Source organism: Hyla sarda, chromosome 6 (assembly GCF_029499605.1).
Source record: "Hyla sarda isolate aHylSar1 chromosome 6, aHylSar1.hap1, whole genome shotgun sequence".
NCBI classification, from domain to species: Eukaryota; Metazoa; Chordata; class Amphibia; order Anura; family Hylidae; genus Hyla; species Hyla sarda.
The window spans coordinates 18407365-18432655 of NC_079194.1; the positions used below are offsets into that span (position 1 = coordinate 18407365).

At 48.2% G+C, this 25291-nt stretch overlaps 1 protein-coding gene across 5 annotated transcripts in view; it reads left to right on the forward strand.

Moving 5' to 3' along the window:
- The window catches only part of PRRC2C (proline rich coiled-coil 2C), a 113376-nt gene that overhangs the window by 11136 nt on the left and 76949 nt on the right, over positions 1-25291 (forward strand). For all 5 annotated transcript variants that reach the window (XM_056523246.1, XM_056523245.1, XM_056523248.1 and 2 more), the window contains exons 2-5: positions 2435-2608; positions 10169-10346; positions 10450-10562; positions 19080-19208. In XM_056523246.1, coding sequence (XP_056379221.1) covers positions 2497-2608; positions 10169-10346; positions 10450-10562; positions 19080-19208 — 532 coding nt within the window. In that variant the 5' untranslated portion in view covers positions 2435-2496. The remainder of the gene's footprint in view (positions 1-2434; positions 2609-10168; positions 10347-10449; positions 10563-19079; positions 19209-25291) is intronic.

The window sequence follows — 25291 nt, forward strand, 5'->3', positions numbered from 1 at the left end:
ATACAGAGGGTTCATCACAAGATGGAAACCATTGGGGAGCCTCAAAAACAGGAAGGACAGATTAGAGTTTGCCAAACGACATCTTAAAAAAGCCTTCACAGTTCTGGAACAACATCCTATGGGCAGATGAAACCAAGATCAATGTGTACCAGAGGGAAGAGAAGAGTCTGGAGAAGAACATGATCCTAAGCCTACACCTCATCAGTGAACATGGTGGTGGGAAAGACATAGACTTTCATTGAGGGGGCGGGGCGTCACGAGGGGGCGGGCGTGAACACAGAAGCCCGCACTCTGTGTTCTAAACATTGAGTTCTGGACGCTGGGGAGCGGAATAACCCTTTAAAACACCTTGTGACAATAGCACTCCATAGAGAAGACATAGATGGGGAGTATGACTGCACAGGGTAAATTTGTTGTCTACTATGGAGACACATAGCTCCGTGTAAGAGGTGGCCATTGCTTGTAAGGATGACCTGTCTCCTCTGTAATGCCGGATTTATTGAATAGCATTCCTTAAAGGGGTACTCTGGTGAAAACCTTTTTTCTTTTCAATCAACTGGTGGCAGAAAGTTAAACATGTTTGTAAATGGCTTCTATTAAAAAATCTTAATCCTTCCAGTACTTATCAGCTGCTGTATGCTCTAGAGGAAGTTGTGTAGTTCTTTCCAATCTGACCACAGTGCTTTCTGCTGACACCTCTGTCCATGTCAGGAACTGTCCAGAGCAGGATCAAGTCCTCATAGCAAACATCTCCTGCTCTGGACAGTTCTCGACATGGACAGAGGTGTCAGCAGAGAGCAATGTGGTCAGACTGGAAAGAACTACACAACTTCCTCGAGCATACAGCAGCCGATAAGTACTTGAAGGATTTTTTTTTTTACATCATTTACTTTTCTTTGGAGTACCCCTTTAAATGACATTCAGTCTGTTGACAAACATCATTATCCATAACCCCCACCCCCTCGTAGATCAGCTGAATGAAGGGGCTGCTCTGCTCTTGTAGGTGCTGCAGGTTCTTCATTTCCCACCAAGCACGCTGCCATACACTCAGTGGTGGTTGCTCCTGGTATTGCAGCTGGTTCCATTCACTTCAATAGAATGAGCTGCAATAATCAGCAACAGCTGCTACCAAATATGCAAAGGCAGAGAGGAGGCACTAGTGTTGGCAACTAAGTGTCAGGAATCGGAATACCCCCCCCACCCCCCCCATCAGTACAGTCCTGGAAACTTTTTTGTCTTACATTTTGTCATACTTTGTCAACAAGATTGTGATGCTGCTGGTTGTGGAGCAGCTCATACATCTGGGACTTCCTCCTGGGCAGTCATTTGCCTCAGTCTGGGTAACATCCCAATAATCTCCATAGCGCTGAGGATCTATTTATATAGAGAGGTCTCAAAGCTCCACAGTGGAAAACATCAGAGCCGGAGTGTAAAGGAGAAATACCACCAGCGTTACCCAAAGCCGCTCTAAGGGTCTATTCACTCGGCAGAATTTCCACGTCCACAAATTCAGAAGTGTGAATGGGAGTGCGGAATCCCATAGAAGTCTATGGGCTTAAATTTAAGGCGGAATTCCGCAAGTGGATATGCTGCCATGTGAATAGACCTTAGGGGTGCATTCACACCACATTTTGTAGTTCAGGTGACCTAATCCGGCTGAAAAATGTGAAAACCGGGTGCTCTCGAATGCCCGCCAGATCCGGCCCGCATCTCATTCATTTGAATGAGCCGACCGGAGTCAGGTAGTCACTCCAGTCGGCTAATTCTTGCCCTGTATACAGTTCTCTGGCAGGACTGAAAACTGCAGCATACCACCGTAGATCTCTCTATGGGAACAGGATATATAGTAGTTACACAACTCTCCTCCCAGCGGTGGAACTCCCGCGATCAGACATCTTATCCCCCTATTCTTTGGTGGGGGGATGTCTTGGGGCCAGAGTACCCCTTTAATTTTCTTGAAAATTTTCAGGGGTGCCAACATTTACGGCCATGACTGTATATTATTATACACCTCCCCTCTAGCTCTATCTGTATATTGCTGTGATCTCTTTAGGATCAGAATAAATAGCAGTTATACACATCCCCTCCAGCTCTCTGTGTACTGCTGATATCTCTTTAGGATCAGAATAAATAGCAGTTATACACCTCCGCTGAGACTGTGTTCATACAATGGCTCTGGCCTTACCATTCCGGTGAGATGCATGGCTTCAGTCTGAATATTATAGCCATAATTTATTATTGTAGGAGTTAATCCGTTTTTTCCCCCGCTATTTGCCTGAGCATACATCATGTGCTCTAATATTGTAGACTTGAAATGCCACTGCTGATCATTGTGCTCCCTGACTGTATGGGATTTGCCCTGTGAATTATCATGGTCTGTGTACGGAAAGTTTGATCCTTAATAATTGGACGCCATCTTTTTCCTTTTGTTTAGGTGAGAACTGGGCACAAAAACTGAGGCAGAGGCTGTACCAGACTCGATGAGTTTCTTCCGTCATGTCGGAGAAGTCAGGCCAGAGCACAAAAGCAAAGGATGGGAAAAAGTATGCGACCCTCAGCCTATTTAACACGTACAAAGGAAAGTCTCTAGAAACTCAGAAAACTACAGGTAAGCGGCTGCACTGTCCTCACGTTTCACATGATTTGTGGCTTTATTTTTGCCTTATTTTGCTTTGTCGGTAATTGAATATAATTGTCATCATACAATGAACTGTTTTTCATGAGAGCCATATGTTTTAAAATAATCTTGAGATCTTGCATTTTCCATTCTGGCCACTAGGTTTAAAACTTCGTTCCATGAGTCTCCTTCTTTTCATCAGACATGATTAAAAGGTTTATCAAGCGTATTTTAATTTTTTTACATTCTGTCCAGGCTGCAGCAAGAAAAATTAACAATCCCTACCTCGCCCTACAACGCTCTCCTACCCCCCCACCCACTGTGCAGATCATGATCTCCTGTCCTTCACCCCCAGTTGTCCTCCACATTCTGGGGCCCAACATGTCAGCTTATTACCAGCTGCAGCGATGTTTATCCTTGGGCGTTGTTAAAGGGGTACTCTGGTGGAATTTTTTTTTTTAATCAACTGGTGCCAGAAAGTTAAACAGATTTGTAAATTACTTCTATTAAAAAAATCTTAATCCTTCCAGTACTTATTAGCTGCTGAATACAACAGAGGAAATTATTTTCTTTTTAGAACACAGAGCTCTCTGCTGAATCACGATTACAGTGCTCTCTGCTGACATCTCTGTCCATTTTAAGAACTGTCCAGAGTAAGAGAAAATCCCCATGGCAAACATATGCTGCTCTGGACAGTTCCTAAAATGGACAGAGATGTCAGCAGAGAGCACTGTGGTCATGATGTCAGCAGAGAGCTCTGTGTTCCAAAAAGAATTTCCTCTGTAGTATTCAGCCACTAATAAGTACTGGAAGGATTAAGATTTTTTAATAGAAGTAATTTACAAATCTGTTTAACTTTCTGGCACCAGTTGATTTAAAAAAAGAGATTTTTGTGCTTGCCGTAAAATCTTTCTCAAAGGATCCATTGGGGGACACAGACTATGGGTATATTCTGCTGTCTCTAGGAGGTTTGACAAGAAAAGTCGGCTCCTCCCAGCAGGGTATACCCGCCCACAGGCACCTGAGGTAATCAGTTTTAGTCCCAGAGCAATAGGAGAAGACCGACAGGTCCAGAAAAAAAAAAAACACAGACTGTCCGAGCAACCAGAAGAAAGGTAACTGAACACACCCTCGGACATATGACTGAAAGAGCAACACCAGAACAGGGTGGGAGCTGTGTCCCCCAATGGATCCTTCGAGAAAGAGATTTTATGGTAAGCACAAAAATCTCCTTTTCTCGATCGGCTCCATTGGGGGACACAGACTATGGGACATACCAAAGCTGTCCCTTGGGTGGGCAAGGAAATCAGTCAGGTAGACGGCTGAACCACCGCCGCCTGCAACACCTTAGGCCCAGACTAGCATCAGCTGATGCAAAGGTATGAATCTGGTAGAACCTTGCGAAAGTGTGCAAAGACGACCATGTGGCCGCTTTACAGATCTGCAAGGCCGAAGCCTTGTTGCGGAGAGCCCAGGATTCGCCGACAGAACGGGTGGAATGAGCCAAAACCCTGAGGGATGGGATCTTCCCCTTGCAGCGGTAAGCTTCCGAAATAGCAGACCGGTTCCACTGAGAAATGGTGGCCTTGGAAGCAGGTTGTCCTTTACGACAACCTTCCGGAAAAACAAAAAAGGAGTCACACTGCCGAAAGGAAGAAGTGACTGAGAGGTCCGAACAGACCTCACCACATCAAGTTCGTGGAGCAAACACTCCCTGGGATGAGAAGGGGCCGGACAAAAGGGCGGCAGGACGATGTCCTCATTGAGATGAAAGGCCGAAACCACCTTAGGTAAGAAGGACGGATCTGGACGGAAAACAACTTGTCCTGGTGTACAACCAGGAAGAGAGAGCGGCAGGAGAGAGCTGCCAGCACTGACACCCTCCTAATAGAGGGAATAGCAATAAGGAAGCCACCTTCCAGGAAAGGAGGCAAAGAGGAATGTCCCTGAGAGGTTCAAAAGGAGCGCCTTGCAGGGCACCGAAGACCAAGTTAAAGTCCCAAGGGTTAGAAGGGGACCAATAAGGAGGGGCAGCGTGTGCCACTCCCTGAAGGAGGTCTGGACATGAGAATTGGACGCCAGAGGACGTTGAAAAAGAATGGAAAGGGCCGAAACTTGACCCTTAAGGGAGCTGAGAGCCAACCCTTGTTCCAGCCCCGACTGCAAAAAGGAAGGGAGTCGGGGAAAGGAAAACACGACCGGAGAAAAAGGCTGTTTCACACCAACGAAAATAAAACCACCAGGTACGGTGGTAAATTTTCGCAGAGGAGGGCTTGCAAGCCCTGAGCATGGTGCGAATCACTTGGGAAGAGAAACCTTGGGTCCTTAGAACCGCAGTCTCAACGCCGCGCCGTCAAAAGCAGAGATGGTAAATTGGGGTGGCACAGGGGACCTTGAGATAGGAGGTCTGGATGAGGGGGAAGGCACAGCGGTACGTCATTCAGGAGCCTGACCGTGTCGATGTACCACGCCCTCTGGGGCCAGTCTGGGCCACGAGAATGGCGGGAACGCCCTCTGCTGTTCGTTTCCTCAGGACCCTGGGAATGAGAGGAAGGAGAGAAAACAGATAAGGTAGGGCAAAGCCCGACCAAGAGATCACCAGGGCATCCACGGCCAGAGCCAAGGGGTCCCGGTCTTGACACAAAAAGAGGAACTTTTTGGTTGTGGCGGGACGTGCAGAGGTCCACTTCTGGAGTGCCCCAGAGGTTGCAGATCTCTGCAAACACCTCCGGATGCAGGGACCACTCACCTCGGTCAGCTGAGGACTGGCTGAGAAAGTCCACTTCCCAGTAGAGTACGCCCGGAATGAGAATCGCTGAGATGGCCGGAACCCTGAGTTCCGCCCAGAGGAGGATTTCCCAATGAAGCAAGCAAACATAGAATTGCCCTAGTTCCAACATGTTGATGGGGAGAAGGGCTTCTCGGGGTGACCAAAGGCGTTGGACCGTCCGGTCCATAAAAACACCTCCCTAGCCCAACAGACTGGCATCAGTCGTGACGACCTGCCAGTGGAGGGGCAGAAGGAGCACCCCTGAAGAAGCAGGGGGGGACAAAGCCACCACAGAAAGGACTAACAAGACTGTTGAGAGAGAACAATCTTTGGGGTCGAGAGACAATGGAGACCTGTCCCACCGGGAGAGAATCAACAGTTGAAGAGGTCGATAATGAAACTGGCCGAATGGCATGGCCTCCATGGCCGCCACCATCCCACCCAGGACTTCCATGCAAAAGCTAATGGAATCTGGTGCAGGGTGCCAAAGTAATCGGACTCCTGACAAGAGTCAGCCGATTGTCCGGCGGGAGTCGAAAGCGGCAGAGGCCATGTAGAACTGGAGCCCCAGGAAAACTAGAGACTGGGTAGGAGAGAGGTTGGACTTGTCTTGATTGACCATCCAACCGAAGCGAGACAAGGCCTGGAGGTTGAGACCAAGACTCTCCAGATTCTGAGCTCTCATTGGAGCTCTGATCAGGAGGCCATCCAAGTAAGGAATCACTGAGACACCTTTTTGCCCGTAAAAGGTCTATCACAGGCGCCAGGACCTTGGTAAGGACCCGCGGAGCAGTGGCCAGACCAAAGGGGAGAGCCACAAATTGAAAATGGCCTTCCGGAACTGCAAGCGGAGGTACCGCTGATGACCGGGAAATATTGGAATGTGGAGGTAGGCATCCATGGATCCATGGACACCACCACCGAACAGAGACTCCATTCGGAAATGGAGGAGTAGAAGATGCTGGTTGAGATGCTCGAGATCCAAGGTTGGGCGAACAGAAACTCCTTTCTTGGGGACCACGAAGAGGTTAGAGTTAAAACCTTGAAAACGTTCCCCGGAAGGAATCGGGACAATTACTCCCTGGATGAAAGGGACCGGAGTGCGCCCCGGACTGCCTTAGTACCTAAAGTCTGAAAGGACCAGAAGGAGGAGGACTTCAGTAGTAGTGCTGCAAGCCTTATTCTGAGGTAATCAGGAACTCTTTCCGTCCGTCGCCTCCTGAGATTATCTCAACTAGGTGCTTACAAAAAAGCTGAGAACCAGTAAATGGAAGTTCAGTCAGAGACTTCTTGGAGGCGGCATCCGCATCCCAGGCTTTAAGCCACATGGAGCGACGGAGGGCAAAGGCAGCACAGTGGCCCGACTGCATGGAAGCAGAACACAGAAAATCTCCAGCTTTGGAGCATTGGAGAGCTAGGTCAGATAAATCCTCAGGAGAGGATCCTGAAAGAATACCCTGGCGGAGTTGGGAAGACCCTACTGAAAGGGCTTATGACTCCCAGGCAGAAGCAAAAGCAGGAAGAAAGAAGGAACCTGCTGCCTCAAAGGCAAATTTTGCCAAAGTCTTGCCCTTCTTGTCCGCTGGATAATTGAAAGAAGCTGCATCAGCCAATGGCAGGGTAGTCGCCTTAGAAATGCGGGAGACTGGTGGATTCACAGTTGGAGAGGAGGTCCACCGAGCAATGAGGTCCTTGGCGAAAGGATATTGCACTTGAACCACCTTTGTTTCCTGAAACTTCTTGTCAGGATGCCTCCAGGCAGACTGCAGCAAGGCTTCAAATTCAGCACGAGAGCTGAAAATCTTGGGTGCCGGTCGGGTATGGTGAGAGGAAACTTCTGGAGCCACGTCCGAAGTTCCTGGGTCCTCTAGATGGAAGGTGTCTCTTTTGGCCGAAACCAATGAGCACACCATGTCCGATATATCCATGCGGTCCTCTGAGTCAGATGCTGAATCGGAAACTTATCTACCAGTTCTCCAGGTGAATGGGAACAGTTGGAGGCTGTCCTGGTACGCGGTTCTGGAGAGCCAGAGTGGCGACTAGGGGAGCGAGGCTTGCTACCAGCTGGAGTCACAGAGCGATGCCCGCGAGGGGAGCACCCGTGCCTGCCAGAAGACTCAGGGGAACAGTCAGATTAAACACCCCTATTACGCTAGCGAGAGTGGGTAGTATAAGGAACGGGTCCCTCTGGAGGGCCGGTGTAGGTAGGACCTCTCCAAGATAGTCACCACAGAACGGGAAACCTAAGGATACCCGGACTGGAGGGATGGCCGAACCCATGGGGGTCTGGGGGGACAGTGGTGCAGGCAGAACAAGTGGGTTCAGCAGAACCAGACATTTTAGCGTGATAGCCCTTACAGGTGTAATAAGCAACCTCCCATCTAACAGTGTAGAGGGAAGAACAGGACTGGGCTCAGACATAGAAAAAAGCAACAGATCCATCCAAGTCCGTGTCCCCAACAGGGCAGCTGCAGTGAGGAGAACCCGAGTGCAGCTGATGGAGAGAGACAGAGAGAGGGGAGGGGCTGACAATTGTCCGACCAGTGGAAGAAATGCGCCGATATAAAGCAAGGGCGCCACTGATTGGCCCTGAAAATCCCCCTGCGCACGCACAGCACTGAGCTGTGACAATTCGCGCGCTCTGAAGAATCCCTGCCGGCCACAGGGCGGCGGAGCGAAGTCCGTACAGGGCACGCGGTGAAACTGCATGCGGCCGAAAATGGCACCAGCTCCCCGAACGCATATGCAATCGCACATGCAAATGACAGGGGAAGGGGAAAGAGCGAGCAAACACACCGCCGGCAGCCTGCATGCGGACGATAGTGGCGCCCGCTCCCAGCCCCGAACGCACATGCAACTGCATATGCGAAAGACTGGAAGGGAGCGGGCGAACACACCGCTGGCAGCCTTCGCTGCCGACGGGAAAAATGACGGGCGCGATACGCGGCCGAACCGAAGCTGCTCCCATTCATAATAGTAAAAGTCGCACCTGCGGCTGAAAAGTAAGCCGCACAGACAGTATTGTACCTCAGACCCCCACCTCAGAGTCCCCCAAGTTCTAATAAAGAGACCCCATTGCAATAAAGGGGAGGGAAAACAAGTCCCTCCTGCCAGGCCCCCAGTCCTATGTATAAAGAGTGGGACAAAACTGGGGGTCTCCAGAGGCTGAAGTCCGCTACCTGTAAGAAAAGGAGGGATTATACTCCCCTTCAGTCAGAAGAACTTACCTAATGGAGTCTTCAGTCAGCATTTTGTCACCTGCATCATGCTGGGCTTGAAAGGCGAGACAAGCAGGGAAAGATGGGGGACCCGGACCCATGAGGTACAACCCCAGACGCTGACTGTTGGCGAGAGGGGGTTAACAGTACATCCAAGATGCCTGCCACCTCTCGCAATGGGGAAACAGTGAACGACAAGTTCCTGAGTCCCCACCTGAAAACAGGAAAGAAAAAGGAATAAAAAAACACATTCCCTAACTAGGAAAATAAAAAATGAGACCTGGTCTGGAGAGAACTCCAGACCGTGTCTACCTCCTTAGACACTAAGCAAAAACTGATTACCTCAGGTGCCTGTGGGCAGGTATACCCTGCTGTGAGGAGCCGACTTTTCTTGTTGCCATAGTGTCGAACCTCCTAGAGACAGCAGCATATACCCATGGTCTGTGTCCCCCATCTGATGTGTCCACAGGTAAGCTGCAGCAAAATTTGCAAGATATTTTTTGCTTCTTGGTTTCTTCTTCCCTATCAACTTCAGTAGGAAAAATTCACATCACACTTGCACATGTTCCACAACCAAATTCACACTGCAGGTTTAAAAATCCGATTTCCACTGTGTGGATTTTCTGCACACAAATCTGCATGGTAAATTCAGTACAATTCTGCCCTGTACTGAACCAGGATCAGGGGGAGCAGGAGAAGTTGCTGTTACGCTTAGCTGGGAGGTAATAAATGAGATGACTGACATTAGGGTGGACACCAACGCTGCGGCATTTAGTGGCTGTGGGACGCCCCTGTAACTATAGTTGGTGGCTCTGAATCTGCAGCTGTATTGATTTCTATGTATTTGGCTGGATTTCTGCCATCCCTGTATAAGAATGAAAGTCATAATTCTATTTAATTTGCAATGCACAGACCGAGCAATCATCCATATAGTATCTCACATTCGGTAACAGAAGGAAACACCCACTTGATATGATTTCAACTTATTTAAACATTTTCGTATTTTGTGTCTTAAATTTGGCAAAAATGTACCCTTTGTTAGTGGTTTCAAACTGGCGGCCCTCCAGATGTTGCAAAACTTCAACTCCCAGCATGCCCAGACAGCCGTTGGCTGTCTGGGCATGCTGGGAGTTGAAGTTTTGCAACATCTGGAGGGCCACCAGTTTGAGACCCCTGCTTTATGTTGATATTCTCTGTATATAAGGATATGTTCACACTAGAGTGTGAACGGAATCTCCGCTCGCAGAATTCCACGAGCGTAGATTCAGCCTGGCAGGCGGCGGTAGGACAGCGCGGCACTGCGCCGTCACCATTGACGGCTATGCAGTTCTCCCTGACTTCCACGCAGGAATGAACATGTTCTTTCTCTGCGCGGAACAATTTCAGTGGCGGAATTGTTCGCCGCTGAAATTCCGCAGGAATTCCGTAGTGTGAACATACCCTAAAGCCCAAACCTTGAGCAGATCCTTAACTGCAAGGTGGATTTTGCACATAGATGTAGATGTTGGTGTTTTCTATAAAGTCATCTTTATGTGGAGTATGACTTTTGTTTTCACCTCACAGTTGCTGCACGTCATGGTCTCCAAAGTCTGGGAAAAGTTGCTGTGTCTCGGCGCATGCCACCACCTGCAAATCTACCCAGTCTAAAGGCAGAGAATAAAGGCAACGACCCAAATGTGAATATTGTTCCCAAAGATGGCACCGGCTGGGCATCCAAACAAGAGCAGGCTGAAGAAGAAAAGTAAGTTCCAGCCGTTACTGCTCTTAGGATCTTGTCCATTATTCTTTGAAAATAAGGAGTCAATGATAATAATAACTTTTTTTTGTTTTACTTTTTTCTCCAGAACACCAGAAGTGCCTCCTCCACCTCCTCCAAAGCCAGTCGCTCCTCCTCCAGCTGAGGTTCCTGTGGTCACCAAATCCTGGGCCAATACCAAGCCAGGTGGGCAAGGAGACGGTAAGATGAGTTTCAAAGCAATTATTGTTTGACATTCATAAACACAACTCCTAAATGTCTCTGGCAATCTTTTGCTACAACAAAGTGTCTGGCAATTATCCGTAGCTTTTTTTTTTTTTTTTTTCCGGTAAATTACAAAATACAATTTTGGATTTATACAATTTTTATACATAAAATCATGTCTGTCCCTCCCCCTTCCGTCCGAACACCCCCCCCCCCCCCCCCCAAATATCCCAACCAGCTAGGTACTCTCCTCCCACCCATTTACTCTATTCAACCTGATTCTTCAAGGCAGCTCTCTTCCCTCTATAGTTAATATGCTCATACCTTCTGTTCTACTTCATTTTGCCATTCTCATTCTTTCCCTGTTGGACATTCAGGTGCAAACCATCTCCTAAGAATCAATATTTTTGCCATACAAGAACTTTTACGATAAGGTTCTTCTTTTCTCTATCTCTCAGTCCTATGCCAAGGATAGCTTTTTTTTTATTTATTTTTTATTTTTTTTTCTCCAAACATATTTATTGAATTTTCCATCAGTTAGGAAAAAAACTAAATGACATAATATAAAACAAAGTAAAAGTACATGCAATTACATAACCAGATGACATCCAAAAATGGTCAAGCAGGGCCTCAAACATAATAGCACGATCAATTGGACTCAAAAATCCACAGTATCAGACAGTACTAAAAGTCACTAGAATCAATGAAACTAGAATCAATGAAAAATCATTTGGAAGGATCTGCTTTTAGGAATACTCTACGTAAAGGAGAATAAATCTCAGATATAGATAACCTACGGGGATCTGTCCCTATAAGATAGTCCAGCCCATGATCCTGAGATTCAACCTCCATATTTTGCAGTCGGGCACTAAAAAAAGAAAATAATTGGTTTAAATAGAACAAATGAGCGGGCGGCAAATGGAACATCGAACACAAGGACAAAGGGGAATACCAGCATTCATCAAGAAACTGTCGGGCCGCGGTTAGACCTCCAGATTCCCACAATGTGTATATCGAGTGAGGTGAGGGAGTCTGCAGTTCAGGATGGTTTCGCAACGGATGATATTTAGAGACTGAAAAGGGAAGTTTGAAAGATTTACGGATCTCCTTCCACGACGCCACCGTGTCTCTAAGTAGAGTAGACCTCTTAGCTAATGGAGGTAACTTAGAATAGGAGGTATGAAGGAGAGCTGAAAGATTCCAGGGATATGCTAGAGACACTTCCAAATCGTGAACGGTGTGGAAGGAGGTACCATGGACCCAATCCACAACAAAACGAAAAAGGCATGCCAAATTATACCCACGAATATTGGTAAAATTTAATCCACCCTCCTGTTTACCTAACATTCATTTACCAAGTGCAATTCTAGGTCTTTTGCCCGCCCAGATAAATTTTGTGAAAGCAGAGTTCAACAATCGGATATCATCATGTTTGAGCAGGAGAGCTAAGGTCTGAAGGGGATAAAGGAGTCTAGCAAAGCCGATCATTTTAATCAGTTGACACCTGCCCATAAACGTGAGAGGGATATTACACCATTTTTGTAATTCAGATCTAATTTTTGAAAAAAGGGGGGATAATTTAGATTGTATAGTGTATTGGGTGTCCGTCCTATTTTAATCCCCAAATATGTGATAGAGGTAGAGGCTATACGGATACCCAGTCCCTCAACACTAGCAAGTGATCTGGGAGAGGATGTGCCTAACGGAAGTAGTACCGATTTCGTTACGTTCACTTTATACCCGGAAAATGCACCGAAACGCTTTAGATGGTCTAAAAACCCCTGTAGCGATGATCTTGGTCGTCCATAAAGAGCAGGACATCATCCGCGAACTTCGTTAATTTTACCGTCTCCCCCCCACCTTAATACCATTATAAATGTTGGACGTCAGCAAGGATCTAGCTAACGGTTCCAGAGCAAGGTTAAAAAGGAGGGGGGAGAGGGGACATCCCTGCCGCGTCCCCCTAAACAAAGGGATAGCAGAGAGTATTCCGGGTGTGTAAACTCTAGCTTTTGGCGAATTTTATATTCCCCTGCCAGGTAATCATGGAATGGTCCCTGTATGCCCATACGATCCAGCACCACCCCCAGCCAGTTCCATTGCACATTGTCGAAGGCCTTTTCCGAGGATAGCTGTTTTTACATCCAATTTTATTTTTATTCTTAACTTTGTTTCTATGACCTTATACACCTCTTGCCAGAAATTCTTAATCCTTGGACATCCCCAAACCATGTGAGTAAGATCTGCATCTTCTGCCTGACATTTCGGACAGTTTGAATCTATTCTTTTCCCAATCTTATGAAGGAACCTGGGTGTATATGGGATCCTATGTACCATTTTAATCAATGACCTCTTATGATTCATGTTCAGAGTGGATCAGTTAAAATTCTTAAACACCTCCTCCCAATCTTCCCTTTCTATCCGTCCAACCTCCTGTATCCATTTTATTCTGCTTCTTGGCTATATTATATCCCAAGATGCTTTTACCAGCCCTTTATATACCTTTCCTAGCATCTTCTCTGCTGGTTTCTGAATACTAAATATATAATCCATTAGTTCATGTTTACAAATTTCCCATCTGGGGTTGTGCTTATCCTTCTCGAAAGCGCTTTTCACTTGCAAATATAAGAATAAATTTTTACGATCAAGACTTCCCTAATAAGAGTATTCCATTCCTTTATTTTATTATCTACTATTATATTACTCACTCTCTTAATACTCTTTTTCTTCTAATTAACCCCTACAGGACCCATGACGTAACGGTACGTCCCGACACCCTGGGTCTTAAGGACCAGGGACGTACATTTACGTCATGGGCAGTTTTAGTCCCCGCCGTGTGCCGGGCGGGGATCGGAGCAGGATGCCTGCTGAAATCATTCAGCAGGCATCCCGTGCAAATGCTCAGGGGGGGGTCATCAGACCCCCCCATGTCGGCGATCGCGGCAAATCGCAAGTGAATTCACACTTGCGATTTGCGCGATTCCGGGTCATTACGGGTCTATAGTGACCCGGTGACCCGGAATGTAAGGGGGATCGCGGGTGTCTAAGACACCCACGATCCCCCTGAAGCGATAGGAGTGAGGTGGCAGGGTTGCCACCCCTCCTATCCCTGCTATTGGTGGTCTAGACGCGACCACCAATAGCAGATCGGGGGCGGGAGGGTTTACTTTCGTTTTCCCCGTCCTGCCCTCCCACAATAGGCGGGGCAGGACGGGGAAAGTGACGGGGACCGGCGCCGAAGATCCACTTACCGATCCGGGCGGGCGTCGGAGGCTGCAGGCGACGGAGATCGGCGGGCGGCGATGACGTGCGGCTGGATCCGACGGAAGCCGGTGAGTTGCCTAGCAACATCTGGAGGGTACAGTTTGAGACCATTATACAGTGGTCTCTAACTGTAGCCCTCCAGATGTTGCAAAACTACAACTCCCAGCATGCCCAGACAGCTGTTTGGGCATGCTGGAATATGTAGTTTTGCAACAGCTGGAGGGCTACAGTTTGAGACCACTATATAGTGGTCCCTAAACTGTAGCCCTCCAGATCTTGCAAAACTACAACTCCTAGCATGCTCAAACAACTGTTTGCTGTCAGGGAATGCTGGGAATTGTAGTTTTGCAACAGCTGGAGGTCCACAGTTTGGAGATCACTTTGCAGTGTTCTCTAAAACTGTAGCCCTCCAGATGTTGCAAAACTGCAAATCCCAGCATGTCCAAACAGCAATCAGCTGTCTCGGCATGCTGGGAGTTGTAGTTGCGTACCTCCAGCTATTGCATAACTACATCTCCCAGCATGCCCTTCGGCGATCAGTATATGCTGGGAGTTGTAGTTTTGCAACAGCTGGAGGCACACTGGTTAGAAAATACTGAGTTAGGTAACAGAACCTAACTGAAGGTTTTCCAACCAGTGTGCCTCCAGCTGTTGCAAAAGTACAACTCCCAGCATGCAAGGTCTGTCAGTACATGCTGGAAGTTGTAGTTTTGAAACAGCTGGAGGTTTGCCCCCCCCCCCCCCCCATGTGAACGTACAGGGTACATTCACACGGGCAGGCTTACAGTAAGTTTCCTGCTTCAAGTTTGGGCTGCGGCAAATTATTCGCGCAGCTCAAACTTCTAGCGAGAAACTCACCGTAACACGCCAGTGCGAATGTACCCTAAAAACACTACACTACACTAACACATAATAAAGAGTAAAACACAACATATACACCCCCTTACACTGTCCCCCCAATAAAAATGAAAACCGTATTGTATGGCAGTGTTTCCAAAACGGAGCCTCCAGCTGTTGCAAAACAACAACTCCCAGCATTTCCGGACAGCCACTGACTGTCCAGGCATGCTGGGAGTTTAGCAACAGCTGGAGGCACCCTGTTTGGGAATCACTGGCATAGAATACCCCTATGTCCACCCCTGTGCAATCCCTAATTTAATCCTCAAATGCGCATGGCGCTCTCACTTCGGAGCCCTGTCGTATTTCAAGGAAACAGTTTAGGGCCACATATGGGGTATCTCCGTACTCGGGAGAAATTGCACTACAAATTTTGGGGGGCTTTTTCTCCTTTTACCCCTTATGAAAAGGAAAAGTTGGGGCTACACCAGCTTGTTAGTGTAAAAAAATAAAAAAATTTACACTGGCACCACGGGGGGCTTTGTAAACGCACATGGTCCCTGACTTCCATTCCAAACAATTTTTTTCCCAAAAGTTCAATGGCGCTCCTTCTCTTCTGAGCATTGTAGTGCGCCAGCAGAGCACTTGACGTCCACACATGGGGTATTTCCATACTCAGAAGAGATGGGGTTACAAATTTTGGGGGGTCTTTTCTGCTATTAACCCTTGCAAAAATGTGAAATTTGGGGGGAAACACACATTTTTGTGAAAATCTTTTTTTTTTTTTTTTTACATATGCAAAAGTCGTGAAACCCCTGTGGGGTATTAAGGCTCACTTTATTCCTTGTTACGTTCCTCAAGGGGTCTAGTTTCCAAAATGGTATGGCATGTGTTTTTTTTTTTGCTGTTCTGGCACCATAGGGGCTTCCTAAATGCAACATGCCCCCCAAAAACCATTTCAGAAAAATGTACTCTCCAAAATCCCCTTGTCGCTCCTTCGCTTCTGAGCCCTCTACTGCGCCCGCCGAACAATTTACATAGACATATGAGGTATGTCCTTACTCGAGAGAAATTGGGCTACAAATATAAGTATACATTTTCTCCTTTTACCCCTTGTAAAAATAAAAAAATTGGGTCTACAAGAACATGCGAGTGTAAAAAATGAAGATTGTGAATTTTCTCCTTAACTTTGCTGCTATTCGTGTGAAACACCTAAAGGGTTAAAACACTGACTGAATGTCATTTTGAATACTTTGGGGGGTGCAGTTTTTATAATGGGGTCATTTGTGGGGTATTTCTAATATGAAGACCCTTCAAATCCACTTCAAACCTGAACTGGTCCCTGAAAAATATTGAGTTTGAAAATTTTGTAAAAAATTGGAAAATTGCTGCTGAACTTTGAAGCCCTCTGGTGTCTTCCAAAAGTAAAAACTCGTCAATTTTATGATGCATACATAAAGTAGACATATTGTATATGTGAATCAATTTTTTTTTTATTTGGAATATCCATTTTCCTTACAAGCAGAGAGCTTCAAAGTTAGAAAAATGCAAATTTTTCAAATTTTTCATCAAATTTTGGGATTTTTCACCAAGAAAGGATGCAAGTTACCATAAAATTTTACCACTATGTTAAAGTAGAATATGTCACGAAAAAACAATCTCAGAATCAGAATAAGTAAAAGCATTCCAGAGTTATTAATGTTTAAAGTGACAGTGGTCAGATGTGCAAAAAACGCTCTGGTCCTGAGGTGTAAAATGGCCTGGTCCTTAAGGGGTTAATGTACTCTCTCAGCCTACAAAATTCAGCTAAGTACCCGTTATCCCAAACCAAAGTCTTGTGTTATTGGGTCCAGATTTAACAAACTGTGAGAGAAAAAGTGATTTTCCCACAGTAACCAATCCCAGCTCAGCTTTCACATTACTAGAGCTTTGTTAGCTGAGCTGTGATTGGTTGCTATGGGAATGTTTTTTTTTCTCACAGTTTGATAAATCTCCCTCATTGTACATTGCAAATGGCAGGTGGGTGCCCAGAGAAGGCTGCTTACTGCATTGCATCTTCTATAGAAGTGGATAGGGATAAAGTTATGGGCCTGTACAGGGATTGGAAGGGAAGGTCCTTTTTTCCAGCGTGTCTGAGCTCCAGTGCTCAAAGCAAGGTCCATGAAGGGGCGGTCTACTGTGACCCGCACAGTGCCCTGACCCCCTACCCCATATAACACCTTGGAGATTAATTGTGTTTCTCAACTTTTCATTAATCCAATATCAGGCCCAATGTTTCCAGTCATTCAAACTGAATTCTTGTGTGAAGTCTTCCCAGGTGGAGCCAGTTAGTCGTGTTTCCATATTAAAGGGGCTATTATAAAATGTAAATGTATCGCCTATACACAGGATAAGGAATAACTAGCTGTTCTGTCTTGGTCAGACTGCTGAGACCCCCTGCCAATCCAAAGACAGAGACCGTGTCTCCCCTGGGTAGTTGGAGCCAGAAAGGGCACGCTCAGCTACCTCTTCATTCACCCTCTGTGACTTTAAGGATAATTCTGGGATGTACAACTTATTCCCCTTTCCGATAGGGGATAAGTGTTAGATCGCGGCGGGTCAGTTAAGCGACGCCCCCTCCCCCGAGATCTCCCGAACAGAGCCCCGGCTCCCTGCATGGAATGAGCTTTTTCGACCACAGCATGACACACCCCCTTCATACAGTTCTATGGCAGAGCCAGAGATTGCCGAAAGCAGCGCTCCGGCTCTGCCATAGAACTGTATGGAGGGGGCGTGTCGGCCGCAGCTTCCGACGGTGGTTGAAAATGCCTGTTTCATGCAGAGAGCTGGGGCTCCGTTCGGAAGATCACGGGGGGGGGGGGGCCCCAACAGTCGGACCTCCAGCGATCTAACACTTATCCTCTATCCTTAAGATAGGGGATAAGTTGTACATCCCGGAGGTATCCTTTAAGAACATTGCTGAGTGCTGTACTACACTGTGACGTCCCATAGAGAGTAGAGATATTACCAAACATGCACACTGACACTCCAGTCACTTTCGGAACAAAGAGTCTTCATTCTCTTGATGGGCGTGGGAACGACTGCTGGTACACGATCAGTTTGTTTAGCCATTGGATAGGTGATAACTTTTATTCTAAGGCCGCAAACAGTGACAGAAACGTGTCACCTGTGCACTGTCCATGTCTGATGGCTAAATAAAGATGCATTGCTTTGAGATTGCGCTGGACACCTTTCTTTTTTTGTGGCAACTTTTATTCTTGTTATAGACCCTGTAATGCACAGGTCTTTGAATGGGATGTTTAACAAGTTACAACAGTTGTGATGGTAATTGTGAGGAAACCAATCTCGCCACATTGCATTGGAGAAGCCTGGTTGCCCGCCTGCTGCCTTTGGACTATGGCCCTGGGAGATTGGGCTCTTTAAAAACACTATTCAGCCATACCAGAGTGTATGTCACTCATTCTGGCCCTTTAAGTACAGTGGGGTCATTCGGTACTTGCCCTGTGTGAGCGGTAATACCCCAGATAACTATGCCATGGAGCCCATTCATATAATGAAAGACTATGGGAAAGACTTTAGCTCCATGGCAATTGAACTATATGTGTGTGGTCTGAGCACCATTTGATAATGTGCGCTCAGTCCTAAGCTATCTGGGGATATGTTGCATGTATATGTTTTATGTAGTAATTGTGGCATTGTGTAGTTTTATGTCTTTTTGCAACCATGTGCTCAATGGAGTCTGCCTCTATCCCTGGAGATAATTGGATTTCATCCCAGTAGTCTGGGGGATAGAGAGGAGGGAGGTATGGGTAAAGTGGGAAGGGCTTATGTTGAAGCCACTGCGATTGGCTACTGTCCACTATGTTTTACAGTCTTCCATCAGGTCCCCTAGGGGAGTGTCCACCTGGTGGAGACCTGCATAAATACCGGCCAGGTAGCCCCATTAAAATCAGACCACTGCTTGACCCTCAACACAGAGCCTTGTCTCGTTCTTGGGGGGGATTCACTGTATGCTATTAGAGACTGATTGCCAGGAGTGTAAGCCACTTGGGAGCTTTTCCTGTTGGTCTGTTAGCAGCTATTCGTGCGGTTCCAGTTTGGAGTGCTATTTTGTATCCAGTTCGGAAGTTTGGTGTTCTGCAGTAGCTGTGCCTGTGTTTCTGAAAAGTGGGATTATCGCCTAAACTGTTTTTAACCCCTTGTGTGCAGAAACGGTCCGTTACAGTAATGATTGACATTTTTTTGCCCATCTAGTCCATATTTCAGGATATATCATGTAACACTGCAGCGTGCATTGCTTGCCGTTATTTAGTTGCCTCTCTAATGCTTAGTGTACAACATATAATCTTGTTCTATGGTAGAGGGATAGTTGACTGTATTCCTGCTTGTAATGTCGAGATGTCTTCTCTCCAGGTGTTCCTCCTGTGAACCGATACTTCCAGCAAGAATTCCCCAGTCTGCAGGCAGCTGGGGAACCAGAAAAGAAAGAGAAAGAAGCAACGGATGATAACTATGGACCTGGACCCAGTTTACGGCCACAAAGTAATTTATCCATCAATTATGTGTCTTTAGAGTTTATGATAATGTGTACCTGTCATCCAACCATATTTTCTAATATAACTCAGATTATATTCTCTAACTACTCCTAACACCCCTCCTGCCCTTAAACAAAATTTCTCGGGCGGCTCCATTGGGGACACACACAGACCGTGGGTATATCTTGCTACCACTAGGAGGCCGACACCGGGCATACAAAAAGTTAGCCCCTCCCGGAAGGATATGCAAAAAAGGTTGCAGCAGCACTCTTGGTCAAAAAATGGAAGCTCTTAGTGCACTTTTTGATCAAAATGTGTGTCGTTCCCCCCCCCCCCCCATATCCACCATGCGGGAGGTGGCCTCATTTTGGATGGACCCTAACACTCATTTCACTCACCTCTGCTGGGCATATGGCCTCTGACTGGGTGACCTGCTGGATCCACTATCCATTTAAAAAACTTTGTGAAAAAGGGAGGGGTGCACAGCTACAGAGGGTGCCACTCCACCTAAATTGCACAGCCCCACCTACTGACTGAGTTAATCAGTTTTAGATTAGTGTCAATAAGAGGCAGACACAGGTCTGGAGCTCTCGACACCTGGTCTTCTTTTTTATTTTATAGCTAGGGCCTGTTGTAGGTTCTTTTCTCCTTTTTTATTTTCTTGTTTTTAGGTGGGGGTTCAGGAGCATGGCGCTACCTGTTCCCCATATGCGGCTAAGGGGCACGGGACACAGTATGCTCCGGTAACCTCTTCCCGCCAGTGGCCAGCGCCTGGGGTTGCACCTGCTCGTCCTGCTGTCTCAGCCTGACATGATGCTGGTGACAAATAGCTGGCTGAAGACATCTTAGGTGAGTATGTGCTGGTCACTGGGGTGAGTATCTTCCCTCTCCCCCTTCATTTTCCTTCCTTGCTTTGGGGGACCCTTATACCTGGGGCCCCAGGAGGATTTTTCATACATTTTTTAATAAGTATTTCCAAAATTACTCAGCCATAACGTTTAAAAATTCTTAAACAGAAATTCAGGCCAAGGCTGCGGCCTAGTCCGGAACTTATTCCCTGTATTTGGGAGCGCTGGCAGGGCTCCCGGCCGCCACCTGCTGCTAGCAAATAGCCTATTGGCACAGGGTCACTGATATCAGCTCGGTGTGTGTGCTTTGGGGGGGGCTTCTGTACTCCTGTAGTCCCTCCACCTCACCGGCTGCCTGCCTCTTCATCTCCGGACACAGGACAGCAACAGCCTGCTTCTCAGCTCCAGCTGCTTGACTGCTTCCTTACTATCACCTATGTCCGACCCCAGACAGGAGGCCACAGCCTTAGTCACCTACTACTCTTGCGTGGGCTGCAAGACCAAAATGCCGGATGGCTCCACTGGATCCACCTGTTCCGCCTGCTCCATCACGCGCACCTTCCCTCCTGTGCCTGCCTCTCAGGATGTCCACCTGGAACGCGCGGTGTCAGCCCCTCCCCCAGAATGGGTTTCTTCCCTTTCTCAGTGTATCTCCGACCTGGCTAGGTTCTCCAGATCAGTGGCCTCTGCCTTGAGTGGTCTTTCTTGCGCACAACCCCAAGGGAGTCCCGCTCAGTCTCTCCTGACCCCCACTTCCAGTGCTCTCACAAGCGCCCTAAAGTGATTTTGTTGGGCTCTTCTCCAGAGTTGCGTAATCGAGAGACATTTTTCTTGTAGATCTTGCTCCTATTCCCCAGCTTGCCGGCAGTGCCCCCACTCTAGGGGCCGCTCCCCTGGTGACCATCCCAGGTCTCCAACTCCTCGTTCCAAGTCTAATACGCCTCAGTCCAAGGCTACCCCTGCACGCTCCCACTCTCCAGGGGAAGTAGCGGATGACGAGTGGAAATCCACCTCAGATCATGATGGCCACTCTGCTGTGTCTGATTATAATAGACAGCTTTGTGTCGGCCATCAGGGACACTTCATCTGGAGGACCCAAGAACTTCGGATCCTGATCCAGAAGTTTCTTTTTGCCGCTCTCTGCGTTCCCCCAAGGTTTTCAGTTCTCATGCTGAATTTGATGCCTTGGTAGATGCGGCTTGGAAGCATTCGGATAAACTGTTTCTAGGGATTACGAAGATCCAATCTGTTTCCCTTCTCTCAGGATCTGATTTCCAAGTGGACGCTGCTGCCGGCAGCAATTGATCCTCAGAGTCCAAGTCGACTACTCTGCCTCTAGTGGATGCAGCGTCCTTTAAGGATCCGGCACACCAGAAGATCGACTTTGGAGTCCACACCATGTACGGCCTTTGCCTTAGGTAACTTGGTTGTGATTCGTCTCTCCATGTGGCTGAAGGTGTAGGATGCAGATGCTGCTTCAAAAAAGTCTGAGTTGCCCTTTTCAGGTTCTCGGCTTTTGGGAAACGGCTAGATGAGATCGTATCCGAAGCTAATGGAGGTAAAAGCTCTCTGCTGCCGCAGGACAAACGCCGGCGCTCCAACTCCCGTCTGAAGACTGCTTCCTTTCGGTCCTTTGCATCGGATCATCCTCCCGAACAGGCACCCTCCCAAGCACACACAGCCCCTTCCTTCAAGGCATGTCCTTCCTGGAAGCAAGACAACCGTGCTGGCGGTTTCTCAGCCAAGTTTGGTAACCGTAAGCCTCCCTCTACCTGAAGGGACGCCCCCACCCATATCCTCTTCTCGGGTGGGAAGATGTCTCTCTCTTCTGGGACATTTGGCTAGCGCAGGTTCAGAACTCCTGGGTTCGGGAAGTCATATCCGATGGTTACCGGATAGAGTTTGCTTCTTTTCCCCAGGACCGATTCTTCAGATCCCGTCCTCCTCGTTCCCCTTTGGTGGCTGCCTTTTCAGGTCTCTTTGAGTACCCTCATTGCTCGGGGTGATTGTTCCAATTCCTCCAGGGTAGCGTTTTTCGGACTTCTACTCAATCTGTTTGTAGTCCCCCATTCTGGAGCTCAAGTTGCTCAACCACCACTTCCAGTTCGTGGCTCTTCCCTTTGGCCTGGCCATGGCTCCCAGGGTTTTCACCGAAGTTATGGCGGTGATTGCCATTTTTCAGGCTCTGAGGACCTCAATCCTCCCTTACCTGGACGATCTTTTGATCAAAGCTCTGTCCCGGTCCCAAAACTTAAAGAGCCTTCATTTCACTGTGCAGACTCTGTCCGCCTGCCTGTGTTCCTCTTCCACAGGACAAGCTGCACTACCTGTCAGAGGGTGTCCTTCAACTACGACGCACCTCTCCTGTTCCGATTCGCTACTGCATGGAGGTGCTGGGCCGGACAGAGGCGGTACCTTTCGCCCAGTTCCGCTGTCTCCAGCCAGCCATCTTGGCCCGGTGGGATAAGTTGCCATCCGCACTGGATCGCCGTATTCTTCTGCCCCCCCTCGGTTCGCCGGTCTCTTCTGTGGTGGCTCCACTCTCCCCTCCTTCTCCAGGGGCGGTAGTTTCTTCCCCTCCACTGGCAGGTGGTCACGACCGATGCAGGTCTCCTGGGTTGGGGAGGTGTGTTTCCCGACCTGATTGTCCTGGGTCGCTGGTCCTTTCAGGAGGCTCGCCTTCCCATCAATCTTCTGGAGATCCGTGCCATTTTTCTTTGCCTCATCCATTGGTAGATCCTCCTTCAGGGTCATCCCGTTCGAGTACAATGCCACGGCAGTGGCTAAGATCAATCTGCAGGGTGGCACATGTAGCCCCTCAGCAATGGAGGAAGTCTCCATATTCTGCTCTGGGCTGTGACTTGAGTGCCTGCTCTCTGCCCGATTTCCATTGCGGGCGTGGAAAATTGGGAAACAGGCTTTCTCAGCCGCTCCTCCGGGGGAGTGGTCTCTCCACTCGGCGGCGTTCGGGCAGATCTGCGCTCTTTGGGGGAGGGAGGGACCCCGGCATGGATCTCTTTGAGTCTTGCCACAACAGACAGGTTCCCTGCTTTCTAGCAGAGTCACGCGACCATCTGGTGGTGGACGCGCTCGTAATTCCATGGTCGTCCTTCAGGTTCTGAGGAAACTCAAGGCGGAGGGCGTCCCCGCCATTCTGGTGGCCCCAGACGCGTGTCGTATGCCAACATAATTCGGCGTGGCGGTTGAAACCACGGTTCTTAGGGCTCGGGGGTTTTCTTCCGGGGTGATTTGCACCATGCTGCAGGCTCGTAAGCCTTCCTCCGCTAGCATTTACCACTGCCCTTGGTGGGCCTATTTCAAGTGGTTTGAGGCTCAGTCCGTCTCTCTGGTTATCTTTTCCTTTCTGTGTCTTCTTGCAATCTGGTCTTGATTAGCGTTTGGCGCTCGGCTCCCTTAAAGGTCAAGTTTCGTCTTTCTATTCTTTCAACGGCCATTGGCTTCTAACCCTCACGTCTGCACCTTCCTGCATGGCGTGGCGCATGCGGCTCCACCGTATCTGTCTCCCACACCTCCTTGGGATCTCAACCTGGTGCTCGGTGCTTTGAGAGAAGCTCAGTTTGAACTTCTTTGGGACGCTTCCCCTGGAAGGTGCCTTCCTAATCGCCATTACCTCCATTCGGTATGGTGATTCTGGAGGGTCGTCGCAAGGGTCTTCCGGCTTCCAAGGTGACCATTTTGCGGTGGCTCCGTTCCACCATCTCTGAATCGTACCGTCATAAGGGAAAGGTCCCACCCTTTGGAGTGACTGCGCATTCCACACGTTCCGTTGGGGCTTCTTGGGCGCTATGCAATAGGGCTTTTGGTCGTCTTTCACACCTTCTCCAGATTCTACCAGGTGCACACTTTTGCATCCGCTGATGCCGGTTTGAGTCGCAAGGTGTTGCAGGCGGCAGTGGCTCAGTCCTCTGCCTGAATCTGTTTTGGGTACTTTTTACACCCAGGGGCTGCTTTGGTACGTCCCATGGTCTCTGTGTCCCCCAATGGAGCCGACCGAGAAAGTAGATTGTTTTTATGCTTACCATTAAATCTTTCTCAGAGGATCCATTGGGAGACACAGCACCCCCAACCCTTTGTTTTGTTTACTATAGTTCGGTTTTTCTGTCTGAGGGGTTGTGTTCGATTTTTTTTTTTTTTTTGTCTGGTTCCTTTTTCTGCCGGTTCTGCTTTGGGACTAAACTGATAAGCTCAGTCAGTAGGCAGGGTATATCCTGCCAGGAGGGGCCGACTTCTTTTTGTATGCCTAGTGGCAGCAAGATATACCTATGGTCTCTGTCCCCCAATGAATCCTCCGAGAGAGATTTTTCAGTAAGCATAAAAAATCTACTTTCTCTATCGGCTCCATTGGGGGACACAGACCGTGGGTGTATGCTGCTGTCTCTAGGAGGTGTGACATTATGGTAATAAAAAGTCTGCTCCTCCCAGCAGGATATACCCGCCTTCAGGCCCTGAGGTAATCAGTTTTAGCTTAGTGTCTTGCAGGAGGTGGACATGGTCTGGAATTCTCCAGACCAGGGCTTCTGATTTATTGTTTTTTCTAGTATAGGGACATGTTTAGTTTTTTTTTTCATTCCTTTTTCTTTCATGTTTTCAGGTGGGGACTCGGGGACTGCGGTTCCCTGTTGCCCCATTGGGAGTAAGGGGGCACAGACATTGCGTATATGCGCTGTTAACCCCCTCTCGCCAATGGTCAGCGCCTGGGTTGGTACCTCATGGGTCTGGGTCCCCCTATTTCTCTGCTCGCCTCGCTCGCGCATAGCAGCTAGGCGTGATGCAGGGACAAAAAGCTGACTGAAGACTTCACAGAAGACTCCATTAGGTAAGTTTCTTCTGACTGAGGTGAGTACATTTACCTTCCTCCCCTAGGTGCAAGGACTTGCAACCTCTGGAGACCCTCAGTTTTTGGCCCACCTTTCAGGTTTTTGGGGCTGGGTGGTACTGGGGCGAGCAGTGGCATCTTTGGGGGCATAATTTCTTTATTACACTGTGTGTAAGTGTGTTTACTTTCCTCACTGTGTGTGACTGTTCTTACTATGCGGCTGTGCCGCAGCGCCTTATATGCGACAGCCGCGGCGCTTTTTTCTGGCCGAGCGCACGGAGCACCGGCTTACTTGGATTTTCTCCGGCAGCTGCTGCCGGTATGTATGCCGCCCGCATACTTCCCCCGAGCGCATATGTGCTGTCATGTGGGCTCGGGACAGGGAGTGGGTGCCATTACTCCTTC